At 42.8% G+C, this 22565-nt stretch overlaps 1 protein-coding gene across 1 annotated transcript in view; it reads left to right on the top strand.

Moving 5' to 3' along the window:
- Positions 1-22565, top strand: part of KDR (kinase insert domain receptor) — a 66488-nt gene that overhangs the window by 25191 nt on the left and 18732 nt on the right. Inside the window, exons 10-18 of the mRNA XM_060246377.1 lie at positions 4523-4679; positions 7620-7743; positions 9676-9784; positions 11104-11448; positions 11628-11774; positions 12576-12707; positions 17269-17375; positions 17800-17935; positions 20125-20229. Of these exons, the coding sequence (XP_060102360.1) occupies positions 4523-4679; positions 7620-7743; positions 9676-9784; positions 11104-11448; positions 11628-11774; positions 12576-12707; positions 17269-17375; positions 17800-17935; positions 20125-20229 (1362 nt within the window). The remainder of the gene's footprint in view (positions 1-4522; positions 4680-7619; positions 7744-9675; positions 9785-11103; positions 11449-11627; positions 11775-12575; positions 12708-17268; positions 17376-17799; positions 17936-20124; positions 20230-22565) is intronic.

Genomic DNA, 22565 nt, shown 5'->3' with positions numbered 1-22565 from the left:
CTACAGGCCTACTCTTAGGTTTGATTCATGTTGCTCTTCATTTTGTACATCACATCACTTGTAAATAGGGTTAGCAACCTCCATGTGGGACCTGAAGTTCTCCTGGGGTTACAGGTTCTCTCTAGTTTACCAAGCTGTTTCCCTGGAGGAAATGACCTCTTGGAAGAGCAGGCTATGTGGTGTACCATAGTGTCTAGGAGGAATGCAAGTCCTAGAGTGAGATCTCTGCTGAGCTCCTTCCTGTCCCTGAACTCCACCCTCTTCGAGCACTGTCCTTTGTATCTCCAGGAATTTTCCAAACTATAGTTGGCAAGCCATGTTGATCTGAAGCAGTAGAACAAAGTTTGAGTTCAGTGGCACCTTTAAGATTAGCAAAGTTTTATTCACCCTGAATAAAATTTTCTTGGTATTAAAGGTGCCACTGAACTCAAACTTTGTTCTAACCCTTTGTAGATACAGATGGTTTCTTTTCATTGATAGACTGACTGCAGACAATTCTATAAGTTCTAATGGAACTGAAATAACATTTCCATAACTGACTAGGGACAAAGCATGAGTGCCAGGGACAAAACATGAGGTCTGCCTGGATAGTGATCTCTTTGACAAGCATGATGTGTAACAGTGATACGTAGGAATAGGTATAAACTGGCTGATGAATTAAAGTTTGTCACCGATTTTGGCCAGTTTGTGGTTCGCGAAGCAATGTTCGTGAACGGAAGAACTGCCATGAATTTTCATGAATTTTGATGCAGTTCACAGTGGTTTGTGGTGAAGCAGAAAGCAGGGATTTAAATGGCCCCCAGGTTTCTGCTCTCTGTGGCTTTTTGCCTGGAGCAGAAAGCAGCGGGGAGCAGAGAGCAGGGGTTTAAACTTAAAGTGGCTTACAAACTGATCTGAACCAATTTGTATTGGTTCATGGTTTGGTTTGTGGTTCAGCCACAACCCTGAACTGAACCGCAAAAATATAGTTTGTGCCCATTCCTAGTGACACATAAGATGGGGGGGGTGGTCCTGTTGAAGCTGTTATGCTTTTGCTTCAGAATCTTACTGCAGCACAAAGTTAATTATACATTAGCAAATATTTGCCCTCATCTTAATATTCTCCCATAAGAATGAATGACAGTGGTTTCCTTTATGTTGTGAAAGTAAAGGGGCAGGGCTTTTTTGTAGCAGAAACTCCTTTGCATATTAGGCCACACCCATCTTATGTAGCCAATCCTCTATGAGCTTACAGGGCTCATTACAGGGCCTGCTGTAAGCCCTTGGGGGGCTGGCTACACCAGGGTTGTGTGGCCTAATATGCGAAGGAGCTTCTGCTTTAAAAAAAAGCCCTGTAAAGGGGTACTATTGGGGTAGGAGTAATCAAGTTTGCCATTGTCTGCGTAGCCCAATTCTAAGTTCTATATTTTGGGCTTCAGTCCTACAAATAGCTTCCTGGGGTAAGCTCTATTGAATAAAATGGGACTTACTTCCAAGCAGACCCGCTTAATATTGTTCATTTGGTCAATCTGTTAGGATAATAGGATGGAATGCCGAGGAATGGTTTTATAGAGCAAGATTGTTTCCCATTAAGAATACCTAGAGTCAGATTTGCCAATTGCCTTGCATTTGAAGGATTTGTTGTTCAGTCGCACAGTCGAGTCGGACTCTTTGCGAACCCATGGACAAAGTCACACCAGGTCCTCCTGTCTTCCACCATCCTCCGAAGTCTGCTCAAATTCGTGTTTGTTACATTAGTAACGCTGTCCAGCCATCTCATCTTTTGCCGTCCCCTTCTTCTTTTGCCTTCTGTCTTTCCCAGCATCAGGATCTTCTCCAGTGAGTGCTCCCTTCTTATTTGGTGGCCAAAATATTTGATCTTCAGCATCTGACTTTCCAGGAAACAGTCTGGGTTGATTTCTCTTAGAACTGACTGATTTGATCTTCTTGCAGTCCAAGGGACTCTCAAGATTCTTCTCCAGCACCACAGCTCAAAAGCATCTATTCTTCTGCTCTTGGCCTTCCTTATGGTCCAGCTCTCACAGCCATACATTACTACTGGGAATACCATCGCTTTGACTATATGGACTTTTGTTGGCAGGCTGATGTCTCTGCTTTTTATTCTACTGCCCAGGTTTGCCATAGCTGTTCTCCCAAGGAGCAAACGTTTTTTAATTTCATGGCTACAGTCACCATCTGCAGTGATCTTGGATCCCAGAAATGTGAAGTCTGTCACTACTTCCATGTCTTTCCCTTCTATTTGCCAAGGTGTGATGGGGCTGGATGCCATGATCTTAGTTTTTTTGATGTTGAGTTTCAAGCCTATTCTTCTCTTTCACCCTCAACAAGAGGTTCTTTAGGTCCTCCTTACTTTCTGCCGTTGGAGTGGTGTCATCTGCATATCTGAGGTTGCTGATGTTTTTCCTGGCAATCTTAATTCTGGTTTGTGCTTCATCCAGGCCAGCATTCCACATGATGTACTCTGCATATAAATTAAATAAGCAAGGTGACAATATACATCCTTGTTGTACTCCTTTTCCTATTCTAAACCAATCAGTTGTTCCATATCCCATTCTGACAGTTGCTTCTTGACCCTTATACAAGTTTCTCAGGAGACATGTGAGGTGGTCTGGTACTGCCATCTCTTTAAGGACTTGCCACAGTTTGTTGTGATGCACATAATCAAAGACTTTAGCGTAGTCAATGAAACAGAAATAAACATTTTTCTGATACTCCCGTGCTTTCTCCATAATCCAGCGAATGTTGGCAATTTGATCTTTAGTTTCTCTACCTCTCCAAAACCCAGCTTGAACTTCTTGTAGTTCCTGATCTACATACTGCTGAAGCCTAGCTTGTAGGATCTTTAACATGACCTTGCTGGCATGTAAAATGAGTGCAATGGTGCGATAGTTTGAACATTCCTTGGCGTTACCCTTCTTTGGGATTGGAATATAAACTGATCTTTTCCAATCCCATGGCCACTGTTGTGTTTTCCAGATTTGTTGACATAATGTGTGCATCACTTTAACAGCATCATCTTTTAGGACTTTGAAAAGCTCAATTGTTGTTAGTTTGTTGTTAGTAATGCTTTCTAAGGCCCATTTGACTTCACACTCCAGAATGTCTGGCTCAAGGTCAACGATTTCACTGTCATGGTTGTCAAGGACATTGAGATCCTTCTTGTATAATTCTTCTGTGTATTCTTGCCACCTTTTCCTGATCTCTTCTGCTTCTGTTAGGACCCTACCATTTTTGTCCTTTATCATGGCCATCTTTGCACGAAATGTTCCCTTGATTTCTCCAATTTTCTTGAAGAGATCTCTTGTCCTTCCCATTCTATTATTTTCCTCTATTGCTTTGCATTGTTCCTTCAAGAAGGTCTCCTTATCTCTCCTTGCTGTTCTCTGGAAATCTGCATTCAGTTGGGTGAATCTTTTCTTTTCACCTTTGCCTTTCGCTTCCCTTCTTTCCTCAGCTATTTGTAAAGCCTCATCAGACAGCCACTTTGCTTTCTTGCATTTCTTTTTCTTTGGGATGGTGCTGGTTGCTGCCTTCTGTACAATGTCATGAACCTCCGTTCATAGTTCTTCAGGCACTCTGTATATCAACTCTAGTCCCTTAAATCTATTCTTCACCTCCACTGTATATTCATAAGGGATATGATCAAGGTCAAACCTGGATGGCCTAATGGCTTTCCCAGTTTTCTTCAGTTTAAGCCTGAATTTTGCAGGCTTAACCTTCTAGAATTAACACCAAAAAAATATGTCCTCCTCATCATAGGGGACTGGAATGCCAAAGTGGGAAGTCCAAAGGTAACTGGAACAACTGACAAGTTTGGCCTTGGAGAACAAAATGAAGCTGGGCAAAGGCTAATAGAGTTTTGTCAAGAGAACAAGCTGGTCATAGCAAACACCCTCTTCCAACAACCTAAAAGGCGACTCTACACATGGACATTACCTGATGGACGACACAGAAATCAGATTGATTATATACTCTGCAGTCAAAGATGGAGACGCTCCTTTCAGTCAACAAAAACAAGACCTAGAGCTGACTGCGGCTCAGATCATGAGCTACTCATCGCAAAATTCAGGCTTAAACTGAAGAAAATGGGGAAAGCCATTAGGCCATTCAGGTTTGACCTTGATCACATTGTTTGAAAGGCTACCCATCCACTATTTTTTCTTCACCACTCCATGCTGTCACATACACTTATCTTTCTTACTTGTTTATTTTATTATCACTCAGTGACTCAGCTGCAGTTGTGAATAGAATGCTCTGTGTACGGCATAGGATTGATGATAGCTGATTCACTTGGTAATTGCAGTTGCTGCTGATGAAGATGAAGTAGTATCTCTGTTGTATGGTCTTTGTCTCAATAGCAAATCTAAGGAATGTTTTAGTAGTGCTGGTTTCCCTCCCCCCTTTTTAAAAAAGCACACCAATATAACCCAAGAAATGTCTTGACCAACAAAACATACCAATACTAAACAAGACTGAAAGAGTTCGTTAATCTCATTCCTGTATCTATGTTCTTCTCCTACAGTCTTACCACAAATTGGGGAGAATGCTCTGTTAGCACCAGCAGATTCATATAAGTATGGCTCCACTCAAACCCTAACATGTACAGTGTATGCTGTTCCATCGGTGCCTAAGATTCATTGGTACTGGCAGTTTGAAAAGGAATGTACTTTCAACCCACAGTAAGTGCAAAATAGCGTTCCTGTGATTTGGCATTGGCTCATGTTAGCTGTTACTCTGACACTTCTAAAAAAGATTCAATTGTTGTATCTGTTTGTCTTTTCTGTTTGGGATCCGACATATTGAGAACACTGCCTTATCTCTGATGTCGCATAAGAACCCCTAAGAGCAGCTGAAAGTACACACTTGCCATTTGAGAGCCAATTTAGGACATTATGCATATGGACCAAGGCATTAATATCCTCTTAGCAGTTCCAAAACTATGGTTCTGCCTTTCCTTGGAGATCAGTCCAAATTCAAGACAGAGTAATATTTAGAAGCAGTGGAAAATCTGGCTCCAAAGATTTCATCAGGCATTGCCCGCACATAGCCTTGTGGACTGCAAGGTAGCTTTAAAGAAAATGCAAGAAGTATTGCCAAAATGCTGAATTTTGTAACCAATACCAGGGCTTCTCTTCTTCTGTTCACTACTTCTCTTGGCTGCTGTTTTGGTGCCTTTTTCATAAGAAAAATTCTTTTTTACTGGCATTATGGGTTTTTAAATTTTTTTTTTTATATTTTAAAAAAATTATTAAATTTTTAAAAAGGACATAAAAATAAAATAAAGCATTTGGTCAAATGGGGAAAAAGCAAATAGCATTGGCACAAGTAAAATATAAAAAAAAGAAAAGAGAGAAGTTAGATAGAGAAAGGAATAGAAAGAGACGGATAAGAAACACAAAATTAAAATACATAAAACTCCAGCATGATCAGATTGCTTGGAAGTATGTTGTGTTCTGTCAGGTAAGCAATGTGGAAGCCATTTTGTAGCAAAATGGGAAACAGTGGCAGTTGTGTCTCATTGCGCTATTGGCATCGTGATTTCAGCTAATCAGAGATCACGTTACTAACATGATGACATAATGCTGTCACATAGCCAATTGGATTTGGCTATGTGATCACATCACAAAGTCAGTGCAGAGTGAGGGCAATACTTCCTGTCAGTGCTCCCTTTAAGCTGTGGAGTCCTGTGAACAAAAATTCTACTTTGTAAACTACTGGCATTAAAGTTGCGAGCAAGGGGGTTGGCTACTGCATAAATTAGTTTGCTCTGGGGGCATCCTTCTTAAGCTAAAACAAGAATGAGTGACCCTGAGGTTAAAACAGCTGTGAGCTAGCTCACATTAACTCAACTTAGAGGGAACATTGCTTCCTGTTCCCACTCTGTGAGGATGATCCTTACATGTCCTGACCATGTTGGCAATGTCGTGATGCTGTGTCAGATTTAGCCCAATTCTAAAGTATTAGCCCAGTATCACAGAGCCAAACTCATTCTAAAGGTACTGCTTTCTGGCCTCACTCTCAAAGTCCTAGTCCCACCCTCAGGATCAGTGAAAATACCTATTATCTCTGCCCTAGAATACACAAAGCCCTGAGTCTGGGCCAAAATGGGGAGGGTTTTTTGGTTCTCGTTTTGATTAGTGTTGTTTATTAAAGTGGCTCTTTAGTACAGTGAAACTGGATAGTAAATCTAACTTTGGCCTAGAAGAAGAGCAGAGGCAGTATAAAAATATTCATTTCCCCGCTTCTTGGCAGCAGACACAACTTCCTGCCACTTTGCTGTGACTTTGTGTATACAGAAGCACTTGGGAATCAGTCCGGTAACATATGTTGCCACAGACATTAAAGTGGCTGATGACTTCCTCCTGATCCCCTTCCCAGTGATGGCAAAAGTCCTACTGTGTCATAGACATGACCAAATTACTGCTGATTAGAAAATAATTCACTACTTAATTTGGGGCATAATAAATTCAGAAAGGCTTTCCTTACTGGTGGGGTGGGGGGGGGCCTCCCTGTTTCTCTGGAAGTAAGGGGGGGGGGGTTTGGGATGGTTTGCTGGCAGAAAGGAATCCCTAGTTCTTATAACGTCTTACACGCACAGTGCTCTAGTACTGCAATCCTGCACACAGTTAAGCAGCTGAAATCCAGTTGAAGACAATGAGATGCAAACTGTTTAACTGCATGTAGGATATGAGCCTTGGCCGGCTGCTCCAATTGTAGCTGCAATTTAGAAAGGGTTGTTTTGTTTTCATTTATGCTCTTGGATCTTGGTGTGTTTGGTCTTATTTCCTTATAGCAATCCCCTGCTTGAAGACAACAGTGTCTTATTTCTGTGATAGTATATCTTGGAGGAAGCATCTTGATTGATCTTAGGGAATGGCAGAAGGAGTTGCTGACCAAGGGCCGCTCCGCTTCCCTTATCTGAGTTTTGCACAAGGCCAGACTTCCTTTTAGGATTTTTTTTTTTAAAAAAAGGACTCCATTTTCCTGTTGTTGTTTTCATCAAATGACTTCCGCTCTCTTCTTCCTTTAGTGCCTTGTCATTTCCCTACACAAGGCCCAGTGTCCTAGAGAAGTACTTGAGGGAGTCCAGTGATTTCTGTGTCATTCTCTGTCTTCCTTTTGAATGGAATTAACTCAAATTGTCACTTTTATGAATGGAGGCTTGTTCCGAGAATAGCTGCTGTGCCCTGTTCCCCCCACCCCCATCAGTGTCCCAGCTGGGAGGACCAACTCAGAATAATGAAGGAATTTACCCCTAGGCTCTGGAAATTTCTATTTTTATAGAGTCAAAAAGACTTGGAGATGTCATTGGAGAGTAGTATTTATTCTCCTTTTAACTTTTCCTCTAGAAGGAGGAAAGCTTCTAGAAGGTAGCGCCTTTCGAGAAGCTTCTCATAGCCTCTAGTCCAATGGGCACAGAACCTAATAAAGCCCTCTCATGATTCGCTTCAACAGTGCTGCTGCTTTGGGTGGATGCATACCATTTGCAGGACCAATAGTAGTTTTGAGGCATCTTCTCTGTGTCCTGTGTCTTGCACATTTGATAAGGCAACCAAACAACTTTAAAAAAGAAAAGACATACCTTTCAACATGAATTTTCTTTGGTTTTTATCTCTCAGCCAAACTGGACTGGGGAATAATCCTTATTTCTGCAAGACATGGAAAGACATAACTGATACGCGAGGTGGAAATCAGATTGAAACAGTAAAAAATCAATTTGTTGCCATCGCTGGAAAAATAAAGGTGAGCTAGTCGTACTTTATTGGTCCCCACTTGAAATGTCTTTTAAAAGTTTTGAGTGGAATCTAATGATTTTTTTCATTTGTGAACCACTTAATAATTGGCCTTTTGATCCTGAATGCAGGTACACATTGAACTGCCCCTAGATGCACAGACACAATTCCTGTGGAAGTCAGTGGGTCTCCCAGTTTGGTGTAGTGGTTATGAGTAATGGACTCTGGAGAACTGGGTTTGATTTCTCGCTTCTCCACATGCAGCTGCTGATGTGACTTTGAGTCAGTCACTGGTTTCTCAGAGCTGTTCTCTCAAGAGCAGTTTTCGGAGAACTTTCTCAGGCTCACCTACTTCACAGGGTGTTTGCTGTGGGGAGAGAAAAGAAGGAGATTGTAAGCCATTCTGAGACTCTGAGTGATGGGCAGGGTAAAAATCCAACTCTTCTTCCCATGGAAATAAATGTGATCATAGTTAGGGGTGCCAGCCAGGGGTGGCTCTAGGGCGAATAGCGCCCTAGGCAGGTGGCCCCCCGGTGTCCCCCTGGCGTGACACTCCACCCGCCCCCCCCCGGCACAACGCTCACCTTCCTGCCGCCCCTGGCCTCTCGGCGCCCTAGGCAACCACCTAGTTTGCCTAGCGGGTGAGCCGGCCCTGGTGTCAGCTCCATGTTGGAAAATTCCCGCAGATTTTGGGAGTGGAGTCTAAAGGAGGTTGGGTTTGTGGGGTGGAGAGACCTCAGTGGGGTGTAGTGCCATAGAGTCTACCTTTGAGTGGCCATTTTCTCCAGGTGAACTAATCTCTTGTTGCTTGGAGACAAGTTGAAATCCCAGGGGATCTCCAGCCATGACTAGGAGGTTGGAAACCATAATGTGGATCTCTGTTTGGGGTTTTGCTTTGCTTTTTTGGCAGCATGTTTATTAATTCTTATATCTTGTGTGGAAGGCACTGTCAAGTCACAGCTGACTTATGGTGACCTTACAGGATTATCAAGGCAAGAGACATTCAGAGATGGTTTGCTATTCCCTGCCCCGATGTTCCTTGGTGGTCTTCCCTCCAAATCCTGGCTGGAGCTGACCCCGCTTAAGCTTCTGAGATCTGATGAGATTGGGCAAGCCTGGGCAGATTGTTTCTAAATGATAAACACAGATAGTGGAGATTTTACTAATTTATTTGTAAGTATTTGTGTGGGATTCTGACATGTTAACTTGGATCCTGTGTAAAATCTCCACAGATGGGAGAAATTTCTGCATGACTTCCTCAAAACCCCACCACCACCACTTCAGCCTAAAATTCCTCCCACACAGCAGTCAAATTTCTGCAGTGGGAGCAGGACCAGATCTACATGGGGTTTTTTGTGTGCGTGGGGGGGGGGGCAAAATTGAAAAATGACGTCCCTTTATGGACCCATTCTATCTTATGGGCCCATAGAATACAATGGACTCCATATCCAATTTGGTGCCCCCCCTGTGTTGGTGCCCGGGGCAAGCACCCCCCTCTCCCTAAGTGGGAGAGAGGAATTGGGGGAAATCACCTCGTTCTTCTTTCAGATCTGGATCCAATGCGTGGCACTCAACCATTTTGGGTCATTATTGTGTATGGCTCCAACCTTACACAGACTTCTTGGAGAGTTAGTCTTATTGAACACAGTGAAGCTTAAGTCTAGGCTTACTATTGGTCTATGTGATACAAAAATTTTTTAGCGAGATGACTTAAAAAGGTTAAACAGTTTCACTTTTGTTTCTCAGAACTGGGTAACCAGCAGGTCTTGTAAGCTTCAAATACAAACAGGATACTTAAAACAATGGTGGGTTGTGTTGCTGTGGAATTTATGATAGCCTGGATAGCTCCGTGGTAACAAGTTCAGCTGACTTATTGTGCGAGACTCAATTAAGCCCTCTGGCATCACTGTGGCATGAAATTGCTTGGCTTGTTCTCTTGTAGACTGTAAGCACTCTTGTAATCCAGGCAGCGAATGTGTCCGCTCTGTACAGATGCGTGGCTAGTAACAAAGCTGGGGAAGGCGAGAGAGTCATCTCCTTTCATGTTACCAGTAAGTATGACTCACAAATTGTGCAAATATTATCCATTAATATGCCTGCCTTTGTTTCAAGTAGAATTCCAGGGTCTTTGCCCTTGAATACTGTTAATAGGTAAAAGATGCTTCCTGAATATGAATATATTCATATATATTCACAGCATTGTCTTGTCAAGCACCCCATATGTGTGTGTGTGTGTGTGTGTGTGTATTTTCATAGATAGATAGATTAAAAACTGCTAGCACTTGTGTGCTAAAGTTCAAATTGAACCAAAATTTTGGAAAATTCATGCAATTATAAAAATTGTAAATTAGGATTTACATAAAATTCTTTATTCTGTTCATTTGACTGATTGCCAAAGTAACAATAAGTGCCCTTTGAACTATTAATCCATCTTTTTGTGAAACCTGAAACATCATTTCAAATTATACCCTAGATCCAGCAAAACAGGCAATGGGTTAGATCTCCCTAGAGGATTTCCACAGAGGGAAGAATGATCCTCCCTGATTTTCCCCCTCCCATTCTAGACTTCTAGTTACTTCCTCTTGTTGTTCATGGAGGTCTGTTCCCCAGAAGCAACATTTGTGAGGGGGGCGGGGGTCATTATTGAGCTGCATCATTTGAGGGCAAACAAGAAAGTCATGGCCCATGGGCTGAAGTCCAATTGGTGGAAATCCTTTGCGATATGCAAGCCAGTGACCTGGCTATATGAGTAGTCAGGCTGGAACATACTGCTTGAGGGCAATGAGGTTCTGGTTCAGGAACAAATTTCTGCTTCTGGATCCTGGTTGGGTGTCCATTGCTGGGCTATAAGGAACCTCTCCAGCATCTGTGGATATCCTACACAAGTGTCCTGTTGTATATATGAGCAGCATTGGCAAGAGTGTGTGAGTGGATATTTAATCAATGCACCCCTATTTTACTTAAAAGAGACCACCCTGAGCCTGCTTCAGCAGGGAGGACGGGATACAAATATAATATAATAAATAAATAAAATAGTCAGGAACATAGAGGTGGAGAGGAGAACCAAAATCATTTTGATTGTTCTGGGCTTGGTAATTTGTTCTAAAAAATTATTAGTAACGTACCTTGATATACTAAGAGTTAAATAGGCTTATAAACTCCTTTGGTGTGTAAAATTCATAACTTGTTTTCAAAAAATGGTGCTCAGTTCCTTGTAACATTGTGCCAGAACATAAAGGTAGGAGCTGGAGACTGATCCAGTTGTTTTCAAAGCATAATCCTGAACATCTCAGCACGAAATCCACTGTGAATAACCACAGCTCAAATGGTGGCCAGTGTCTTCTCTCCTGATCACTTCATTTCTTCACAGGAGGCCTTGAAATTAATCTTCAGCCTCAAAGTCAGCCCACTGAGAAGCAAAATGTTTCCTTGCAGTGCACAGCTGACAAGCTCACGTTTGAAAAATTGGCCTGGTTCAAGTTCAGGCCTCGTGCCTCGACAATGCACCTTGGTGGGCTGCCGTTGCCTGTTTGCAAGAACCTGGAGACTCTTCAGAAAGTAAATGCTGTCACTGCAAAGGCCAATGGAGAAAACATTACCATAGAGCTACTCCTCCGCAATATCTCTCTCCAAGATAGTGGGGATTATGTGTGCATCGCTCAGGACAAAAAGACCAGAACACAGCATTGTCTTGTCAAGCACCTCACTGTTCAAGGTAATCTTATGCCAATATTTGAGACCCAATACAATGAGGCGCTTAGGAAAAAGCTCATATTTACCCAGGAGCTTTATTAGAGATCTTTCAGGCTCTTAACCAATTAACAGCAGCTTCAGATTTGTAATTTAGTTGTTTTTTCAAATCCTACATTTTAATTTTTTCCTCCTTGCAAACAGAACCGGTGGCACCCACTATTATAGGGACCCCTGAGAATCAAACAGCAGATATTGGTGAAACTATAGAAGTGTCTTGCATAGCGAATGGAATTCCTTCTCCCATGATCACTTGGTTTAAAAACAATGTATCCCTTATTGAAGACTCAGGTGAGAGTTAATGTGCTGCACTTTAATTTCACTTTGTGGAGTAGCTTAAATAAAATGCTCTTTGGATTTTGTTATGCATAATCTGTTTGTTATCAGGGAAACACATCTTATATTATGTGCTGTGGTCTCTCTTAATCTTTACGGTGGTACTTTTATGATGGTAATCTTTACAGAGCCAGTTTGGTGTAGTGGTTAAGTCTGTGGACTCTTATCTGGAAGAACCAGGTTTGATTCCCACTCTTCCACTTGCACCTTCTGGAATGGCCTTGGGTCAGCCATAGCTCTGACAGAAGTTGTTCTTGAAGGGCAGCTCCTGTGAGAGCCCTCTCAACTCCACCCACCTCACAGGGTGTCTGTTGTGGGGGGAGAAAGTATAGGAGATTGTTAGCTGCTCTGAGTCTCTGATTCAGAGAGAAGGGCGGGGTATAAATCTGCAATTCTTCTTCTTCTCTGTATTTTGTGTGAGTTTTGTCAGGCATGGGGAGAATCCTGTCGTGAGTTGGATTAGAAGACTTTCAAATTATATCCAGTCATTGGCTAATTGCACACAAGAGACTTGCTGGGGTTCATGTCTGTGCAAAAGCCGCACCTCTTGATTTGCAACCTTGCCCATATCCAAATCTCAAGTATTTGAATACTTTAGTAAAACATGAGATGAGTTATTTCCATTCACGGCATTTTGGCCCTGGTGAGAGCTACTCTGTGCATCACCGTAAATCAAAATGTACACAAGTCAGTGTCTTCATGGAACTTTTAAAGAGCAAGTCTGATTACCAACTGCAGATGTGTTTCCTCTACAAGGTATTGTTCTGAAAGACGGGAACAGAACTCTTACCATCCGAAGGGTGAGGAAGGAGGATGAAGGCCTCTATAGCTGTCATGCTTGCAACATCCTTGGCTGTACAAAAGTGGCTTCATTTTTTTCAGTAGAAGGTAGGTAGAAATGTGTGATAATCTCACAAAGTATTTCCTTCTGCTTGATGTACATGCTATCCAGGGCTTTTTTGTAGCAGGAACTTCTTTGCATAGGGCTCATATTCTTTCAGGAGCTTCTCTGCATATTAGGCCATGCCCCCCTGATGTAGCCCATCCTCCAAGAACTTAGAGGGCTGTTAGTACAGGGCCTACTGTAAGCTCCAGGAGGATTGGCTACATCAGGAGGACGTGGCCTAACATGCAGAGGAGCTCCTTCTAGAAAAAGAGCCCTTGCCACACACCCCTGATGTAGCCAATCCTCTTGGAGCTTACAGTAAGGCCCTGTAAGCTCTTGGAGGATTGGCTACATCAGGGGTGTGTAGCCTAATATGCAAAGGAGTTCCTGCTACAAAAAGCCCTGGTGTTATCTGTTTTAACATTTATATATTCTCTTTCTACCCATCAAGAGCTCCCAAGGCCATTAATAGCATGCTGATCATTTTATTTTATTTAGCATAAGTCATGTTTCCAATGTAAATTAAATGGGTTTTTTTTTGGGGGGGGGGGACCAAATTCTGCTGGTTGGAAGAGCATTGTCATGGTTCCCAGGCGCTTTATCAGTAATGAAAGAAACAATTTTGCAGAAATCAGGAGCCAAGCAAGGACATCAGAAGTTGCAAGGTAGCTAAGAAGATGCCAAAGTCCAAACAGAAAGGGGGAAAGCGAGGAAGGTGTGGTGATCTTCTTTGAGTTGCTCCTCTGACTTCATACACTCATATGAGTCGATCAGTTACGCAAGAAGTCATTTGTCATTGAAGTCCCAAACAATGCAATCTTAAGTAGAGTTACCCCCTTCTAAGTCCCTTGAAATCAATGGGTTTAGGAGGGTGTTACTCTGTAAGGATTGTACTGAAAGTCTGCGCTGGTGCATATTCATCTACCAAAGATCTCATCTTGCTTTTAAAACTCAGATTCAAAAGGTCTTTGTCTAAATTTTAACATGCTACTTTTATAGCATATAAAAAAGCAGTTACCTAATTGCAAAATAAACCCTGCTCCTCATTATGGTAATCCATGGAATTTTTACCGTGCAAAACTATATCCTGCTGTTCTCTGAGTCCCCAGCAGGAGATGTGCCCTATGACATATTTTTCTTGGATGGAAAGTGTCTGTAAACAGTCCTCATCTAAATATCTGTGTTCCATTATCAAACAAACGTGACTTGTTGGACTGTGGCCGAATGTGCCGTTTTTGTGTCAGTTTTGTTTTCTGTGAGAGAATTTATGGCCCTTCTTTTCATGGACTGTGTAATGGTATAAAAACAATGCCACGTTTTGAAAGAAAATTCAGATGACGCAAAAACAGACATACATGGAAAAATGTTGAAGAATGAACAGTGGCAGTAATGAACTCTTTTGATACTGACTGTAGAATATTTTTTGTAGTGATTATAAACTAAATATGTTTGTGCCAATCAGGGCTTTTTTTATAGCAGAAACTCCTTTGCATACTAGACCACACACCCCTGATGTAGCCAATCCCCCAAGAGTTTACAATAGACCCTGTAATAAGAGCCCTGTAAGCTCTTGGAGGATTGGCTACATCAGGAGTTGTGCAGCCTAATATGCAAAGGAGATCCTGCTACAAAAAGCCCTGGCGCCAAGGTTTCCATCCCTGACCTGGATAGCCCATGCTACCCTGATCTTGTCAGATCTCAGAAGCTAAGCAAGGTCAGGCCGAGCTAGTATTTGGATGGGAGACCACCAAGGAGTATCAGGGTTGTGACGTGAAGCCAGGCAGTGGCAAGCCACCCCTGAATGTCTCTTGCCTTGAAAACCCCATGGGTCGCCATAAGTCATCTGTGACTTGACGGCAACAGAAAAAAGGTATTTCCATAAAGCAAAGTTAGGTTTTGTTACTGTAAAGAAATATTAACAGGGAATTGGCTTCTGTATCATGCTGAAGCTCACTTCCCAAGGTCTTTGGCCCGCTAATTTCCCTCACAGGATTGTGAGCCCTAATTTTGTCTTAGAACTGGATTGGCATCCAGACCCATATCTGATGCCCAGCCTGGATTCACTATAGAATTCAGCCACTTTAGGAACTGTCCGTGGTTCAGTGGTAGAGCATTTTGATGGTTATATCCAGAAGGTACCACATTTATTCCCTGGTATCTCCACTTAAAGGATCAGGTGGTAGGAGATGTGATAACCCTGGAAAGTCACTGTCAGCACGGTAGACAACATTGACCTTAATAGAATGATGCTCTGATTCCGTAGAAAACAGCTTTTGTGTGAGTCTGCTTTGTTTGCTGGTTACTTGGCATCTTCTGTTTTTATACAATTTGGCCTTTAAGTTTATATATAATATATAGAAAGTTTATATATAATATATAGAAAGTGTATATATATATATATTTCAATTTTAAACTTTATTTGGCATTAAGCAATAACAGCAGACATCTTAGTACATGTATCTTTTGTTCTTTCCAATCAATAACATTATATGCAGCCACTTTCTTTATCTGACATAGACTGAGGTCATTATATAATTTTTCAAAAACAGATCAATTTATAAAGTGTATATATAATATATATAAAGTTTATGTGTGTGTATATACATGAGCCCTGTGGCGCAGAGTGGTAAGCTGCAGTACTGCAGTCCAAGCTCTGCTCACGACCTGAGTTCAAGTCCCAGCGGAAACTGGGTTCAGGTGGTCGGCCTTGGCCAGCTTGGCTAGGGGTCCTGGAGGTTTTTTGCCTCCCTCTGGGCATAGAGGAGGGCTCACTGGGGGAGCAGGGTGGGGAGGTCATTGTGAATTTCCTGCATTGTGCAGCGGGTTGGACAGCTCTAGTTTTCTGTGTTTCTATGTTTAAGAACATGGCTACCTCCAGGCCACATTTTAGACAGCCTTCCATCCTTCGGAGGTCAGTAAAATGAGTACCCAGTTTGCTGGGGGGAAAGTGTAGATGACTGGGGAAGACAATGGCAAACCACCCCGTAAAAAGTCTGCCGTGAAAATGTGATGCACCGTCACCCCAGAGTCGGAAACGACTGGTGCTTGCACAGGGGACTACCTCTACCCCTCTCTCTATATAGATGTTTCCAGGGATATGCAGATGTATCTAAAACTCCTCCCAATGAAAGTTTACATGCTTCCTTTGTCTGGGGTTCATTCTGCAAGTGTCTGGGCTGCCCTGTATCTGTGCAGTAGCATCCTGGAAATGGTTGGGGTGGGCATCTTGCCCTCTTGGCTTTTTTTTTTTTTGCAAGAGTATAAAATGGAATTTTTAAAGATAGCTTTGGGGGCAACTTGGGTCAGAGCAAAATGGAAATACCTTTCTGATTATGAATAGAATACTCCACACTGGTTATTTTAATTACATTTTTATAATATTTGATATTCATTGTATTTGTATATGGCTGTGACCTGTGTTGGGTACTGGTCGCTCATGAGAAACATCCATCCAAAATGCAAGGCATGTCCATCCAAAATTGCGCCCTTTCAAGTTATTGATTTCTAAGGGAGCTACAATCAATACATGGCGTGTATTTATTTATTGACTGCATTTGTATTGCACTTTCCTCCCAATGGGACCCAGAGTAGCTTACAACATTCTCATTTTCTCCATTTTATCCTCACAACAACCTTGTGAGACAGGTTAGGTGGAGAGTATACAAGTAGCCCAAGGTCACCCAGCAAACTTCTATAGTAAATTGAGGATTTAAACCTGGGTTTCCCAGATCCTAGTCAGAGACTGATTTCTCACTAGGCTTGTTCTAGTCTCAGAGCCCTTTTCCTCCTGGCACTTCTCTCCGATTTTGCACAACCTGCTGCAGGGCTCCGACTTGCCCCGCCTCTTTCTCAAGCAGAAACTGGTTTTCAGAGGATCTTGCTTGTCACAGGAAAGAGGTGGGGCAAGTTGCAGCCCTGCGTCAGCTTGTGTGAAAAAGGACTCTGAGACTGGAACAAGCCTAGTGAGAAATCAGTCTGAAACAACAACCATCCAACCATTCTGGCTCTCCAGCTAGCTTTTGTGCTGGTGAAAAAGGGAGGAGGGCTCTCTTTTACCCCCCATCTTAGACTATACATTGGCAAAAGGCACGTGGGATGGGGGTCACAATAAGGAAGAGAATTGGGCGGGCTGAGCAAAATAGGTGGCTGGATCTAAACCATGGTTTAATCTCTCATTAGGCTCAGTGCTCAACTCTGACAGAATCTGGCCCATTTTGTGTGGTCCTTGTTGACAGACTACTCTTGCTGCCATACCAGTGTGTGCAACTAGGTTGATTTCACTAATGTCAGCAGTGGACAGTGGTTTGAACGGTATTCTGTACAAGTCATATGATTCACCTCAGTTGGGCTGCAGTGGGGGGGATGTGCATTGAAAGCACTGAAGGGTTTAGTCTTCGTGGGTACACATTTTTCCTGACACATTTTTATCTTAGTTGACTTACTACGTGTTGGGCTTCTAAAATGTCTTTCCTGAACAAGGAACCCCTTTCAGTGCTTCAACTGATGAGTTATCCAGTAGGCTCCCAGCCACTATCAGTGAATCACTCAATTGTTTCTTCTCAGGCACTGATGAGAAAACGAAGCTCGAGTTCATTATCCTGGTTGGGACCGCAGTAATTGCCATGTTCTTCTGGTTGCTCCTCGTAATAATTCTTCGGACCGTTAAACGGGTAATGAAATCATTCTCCCGCAGTCCCATCAGCATCAGTCTTGCATGACAAATGAAAACTGACTGGCTGGCCTTTTGTATTGTTTCTCGCATTGTCCTTAAATCAACAGCCGCATTTTTCCCTGTCAGTACCATCACATTCTTTCCTGGAACTTACGGCCTGTACAATTTTCCCTTTTAATTGAACAGGCAGTGGGAGGGGGGGAAGCAAGGTCCCCTTCGGGGGATATTAATAAAGCCAGTCACTGACAATGATTTGTGGGCACATGCCCTGTCACACAGCTGGAGGAGCTGCTAGGCTAGCTCACATTCCTGTGGACAAAAAAGTTCCACACCTTAACGTAGGCTGTCAGCATGGCCAGTTGCACATTGCCCAACCAGTAAGGATAATTTTATTTAACTAGCACTGATAATGCTGTTTTCAGGCCAACGGAGGGGAACTGAAGACTGGCTACCTCTCCATTATCATGGATCCTGATGAAGTCCCTATGGATGAGCAGTGCGAACGTCTTCCTTATGACGCCAGCAAATGGGAGTTCCCCAGGGACCGCCTAAACTTAGGTATGCTATTTTCCTCTTACGGGCAAATGTCCCTTGACTTTGGAAGTAGGATCTGCTTTTATTGAGCATGGAATTTTCCTTCAGGCCAGCTTGGCTACGGGTCCTGGAGGTTTTTTGCCTCCCTCTGGGCATAGAGGAGGGCTCACTGGGGGAGCAGGGTGGGGAGGTCATTGTGAATTTCCTGCATTGTGCAGTGGGTTGGACAGGATGACCCTTGGGATACCTTTAAGCTCTAGTTTTCTATGTTTCTATGTTTAAGAACATGGCAACCTCCAGGCCTCATTTTAGACAGGAGATCACAGGAATGGAGCTCCAGAACCTGTAAATTTTATTGTGCTCTTTCTTTCTCTCCCCCCGCTCCCCAATTCTTGCTTCTGGGTTCCATTGTTCAAACCCCCTGTGAGAAGTTTGCTCTCTCAGCAAACTCTGAACTCAAAGATTTGACAAACTTTCTAATGTTTTCTCCCACAAAAAAAAATGGGAAAATACCAAAACATAAAAAGCAGACAGATGGAGATCTTCATCATGCCCCTGTGGCCACATACGAGAAAGTGATTTTAAAATCATGATGGGAGTAAGGTTTGATGATGACAATTATAATTCAAGAAGCGTCTTATGGTAGATGCTAAGCTGATATAATTTAGTGCCCCTTCTGGTGATGTCAGGGGTGTGTGGCATATGCACATAAGCAGTGGTGGGATTCAAATAAATTAACAACAGGTTCTATGTCCTAATGACTATTTTAACTATACCAAAAGATATACTGAAAGGTAGTTTAATAATTCACGCATTAAATACTGCAATAAGAACAGTAAAAGAGGTAAAGACAACTAAACTGTTGTTAATTTATTTGAATCCCACCACTGCATAAGACCACCCACTAAATTCATTTATAGGCGAGATATGAACCTGGAGCTTTGTGGTTTGTGGCTGAGCCACTAAACTATACCAGCACTGCAGGTTAGGGAGCGCTCTGAAGGATTGTGTAGAAGAGCTCTTTAAAAGCTGCACCCTGCCACAAAGATTCCAGTTGTATATCGTTACAGTTGGATCAGTGTTTTTCACTCAATGGATTGGAAGCCACATGTGGCTCTTTGGCATGCTTTTCTGAGTACTGTTCCCCAGTGCAGGACCTGGCCCATGTTTCAGGAAAGTAGACCAAAGACTTTGCCTAATGGGGCTTGTGGCTGATAGCTGGTTCTCACTTTGAAATAGCCACCAGTGGAACAGGTAAGCTGCAATCCTCCTTAAAGTGCAGTCCTCCTGCCAGGGATGGAAATAAATATGGCTCTTTTGGTTGATGGCAATCGTAGATGTTGCTCTCCATGAACTACTGAATGAGTAGCCTGGTCTCGCTGCCCTATGGAGCCCGCCGTTTCCTCCAGCCTCACCTTCATCGGGGCACAGAAAGCAAAGGCGACCCCTTCCTCCTCCTCCTGCTGCTCAGCGGTGAAGGGGGAGGCGGCGGTTAACAGCAGGCGCCCGACCAACAAACGGTTCTATAGAACTGATGGCACATTAGGTAACGGTTCCATAGAACTGGTGCGAACCTGCTGAATCCCACCACTGCACATAAGTTGTGCTAATGAGCATCTCTTTTTCTAATGACCGCTGGTTACATCCATATATTATTGGATGGAATGCCATTGTTGTGTTATAGCAATAATTGGCAACTGGATAATTATGTGTAGGCAAGCCAGTCCACATGGAAACAGTTGACGTGGTGCAATGATAGCACAACATCCAGTGATTTGTGGGTGCAATACAGCTTGCAAGCAATGTTCCCTCTAAGCTACAGAGTCTTGTGAGCAAAAATTTTACTTTGTGAGCTACTGGTATTAAAGTTGCGAGCTACATCATAAATTAGTTTGTTCTGGGGCTATTTTTCCTGAGCTAAGACAAAAATGTGTGAACTGGAGGCTAAAAATCTGTGAGCTAGCTCACACAAACTCATCTTAGAGGGAACACTGGTTGCAAGGTGTCAAGACTCTGCCTTTGCTTGACTGCTTTACCTTCCTTAGAAGTGGTTGTGGTTGAAGGCAAGGTTAGCTTACTGTAACTTTGACAGCCTCACATTCCTTCTTTGTGGCAACCCTTTTGTAAAGGACTGAATGGTTAGCTTCCCCACCCCCCTCCCCACAACTGGAGAACAGAAGTGTATAAAGTTTTTTGCTTTGGTTTGAACCCAGGTAAACCACTTGGCCGGGGAGCATTTGGCCAAGTCATTGAGGCAGATGCATTTGGAATTGACAAGATTGCTACCTGCAAAACAGTTGCTGTGAAAATGCTTAAAGGTAAGAATTGAGAAGCCAGCTGCAAACCATTTGAAATATTTGGATCACCACCAGGCTTGTATTCTGAAAAGAATGAAGCACTTGTTGGGCGACCAACATGTGCTTATGTCTAGTAGGCATGGAATTAATTGTAGTTACTGGATCTCCCCATATTTGCCCTGAAGGACTTTATGTTCAGCTAATCACCATCTGCTGGTTGTCCCTGGCCCGAAGGACATCTGTCTTGCTTCGACTAGAGCCAGGGATTTTTCTGCCCTGGCACCAGCCTGGTGAAACATGCTTCTTTTGGAGATTAGGGCCCTACCTGGTTTACTACCTTTTCATAGGGCCTGTAAAATGGAGCGGTTCCACCAGACCTTCAGGTGAGGCAGTGGATGCCTATAGTACATTGAGTCTGACCTCCTGTCACAGCATTCCATAGTCTATCAGGCCTATTGGAACATCACTGGTTCCAGCTCTGTTTGCATTATGGCCTGATTAGTTGTCTTCCACCTGAAGTGGAGTAATTTTATTGTTTTAATCAGTTAAATTGTTTATTTACTTCTGATTTTATTGCCTGTTATGGTTTAAGTCTATTGTGATCTGCCCCGAATAGTGGGATAGGTCAGACTAGAAATTAACAAAAATAAATAAAATAAACCATGATCGATACATGCTGTTGTTTTATGGCCTTCAAAATTACAGGTGTTCTTGAATCCATTACCAGAATGTGGAAATGACCACTCATATCTTGGTGTTAGGGTGAATTAATTCTTGGATGCGCATGAACAGTTGTGTGCATTCATGTGGAATGGAAAAATGCACATCAGTGGGGAGGGGGTCCAAGGTTATTTAAAAATTTACACAGTTGCAGCTGCACAGTAGCATCCAGCAAGCACCTTACATTTAAAATCCTTGTGGCTCAGGTTTTACGCGTGTTTTTTAGTGTTAGTTCATTGAATGAAAGGGAACAGAAAGGTAGGCAGGCAAATGTTGAATTTGACAAGACTTTTTTTTGAAAAATTAATAAGCAGCTGCAAAGCCCTGCTTTCCATATTGTGGAGAATCAGTGACCAGAAAGCTAACTAAGCCCTGAAAGGAAGAAAATCCATGCAGAATGGCAGAGAAAACCAGGTAGACATTTGCAGTGAAAGCAAGGGGAAATACTCATGCATAATAGGCCAAAGAGAGCTTTAAAACCTGCTACGAGAGACGTAGGTGGACGTTTTAGAGTAGAGTGCTGTGTTTACCACACAAACCTGCAATGTTGTTTATGTATGAAGCTTCCTCCGTTGCATTCAGATTCACGGGAGAACCCGGTATCTTGCATAATTTCTAATAACAAATGTCAAGGGAGTCATGGCTAATTGACAGATCACATTTTGCATGCAAAAAGTCTCAGGTTTGGTCTCTGGCATCTCCAGTTAAAAGCCTCAGGAAGTAGGTGACAAAAAGGACAGCCCCCCGGATAGAACAAAGTAGGAGTCAAGTGCACCTTTAAGAGCAACTAAGTTTTGTTCAGAATGTAAGCTTTCGTGTGCTCTAAGCACACTTCATCAGAGGAGGAATCAGGTACAGTGAGCAGAGCTACATAGAGCTGGTAGGCAGTGGTTTAGAATGCAAAATGGTACAAATTTAAGATCCAATGACAGAATAGTAAAATTAACAAATTGAGCTAGTCTGTCATTGGATCTTAAATTGGTACCATTTTGCATTCTAAACCACTGCCTACCAGCTCTATGTAGCTCTGCTCACTGTACCTGATTCCTCCTCTGATGAAGTGTGCTTAGAGTACACAAAAGCTTACATTCTGAATAAAGCTTTGTTGGTCTTAGAGGTGCAACTTGACTCCTACTTTGTTCTACTGCTTCAGACCAACACAGCTGCCCACTTGGATCTGTCCCCTGTAGAGCCACTGCCAGTCAGAGCAGGCAATATTAATATCGGTAAACCAATGGTCTGATTCGGTATAAGGCAACTTCACATGTCCATTTGACAGCACCTGCAACTTGTGGACTCTATCTTCAAATCACTGTTGGGCTCGAGACTTAAAGACTGTGCAGAAGGTTCAGTTCTAGCATCCCCATTTAAAAAACCATGCAGTAGGGGATCTGAAAGAGCTCTGCCGGAGAGAGCCTCTGTCAGTCAAAGTGAACAATACAGGCCCTGATAGACATAAGAACATAAGAGAAGCCATGTTGGATCAGGCCAATGGCCCATCCAGTCCAACACTCTGTGTCACACAGTGGCCAAAAAAACCAAGTGCCGATAGCAATGGCACTGAAAAGTCACAAAGGCCTTTTGGGATTGCGTATTTCTCCTCCTCTTTAGTTCAGTGGAAAGCAGAAGATTAACCT

This window comes from Heteronotia binoei, chromosome 9, assembly GCF_032191835.1.
Source record: "Heteronotia binoei isolate CCM8104 ecotype False Entrance Well chromosome 9, APGP_CSIRO_Hbin_v1, whole genome shotgun sequence".
Taxonomy (NCBI): Eukaryota; Metazoa; Chordata; class Lepidosauria; order Squamata; family Gekkonidae; genus Heteronotia; species Heteronotia binoei.
The sequence above is the reverse complement of the archived record's forward strand: the minus strand, read 5'-3'. Positions and strand labels throughout refer to the sequence as shown.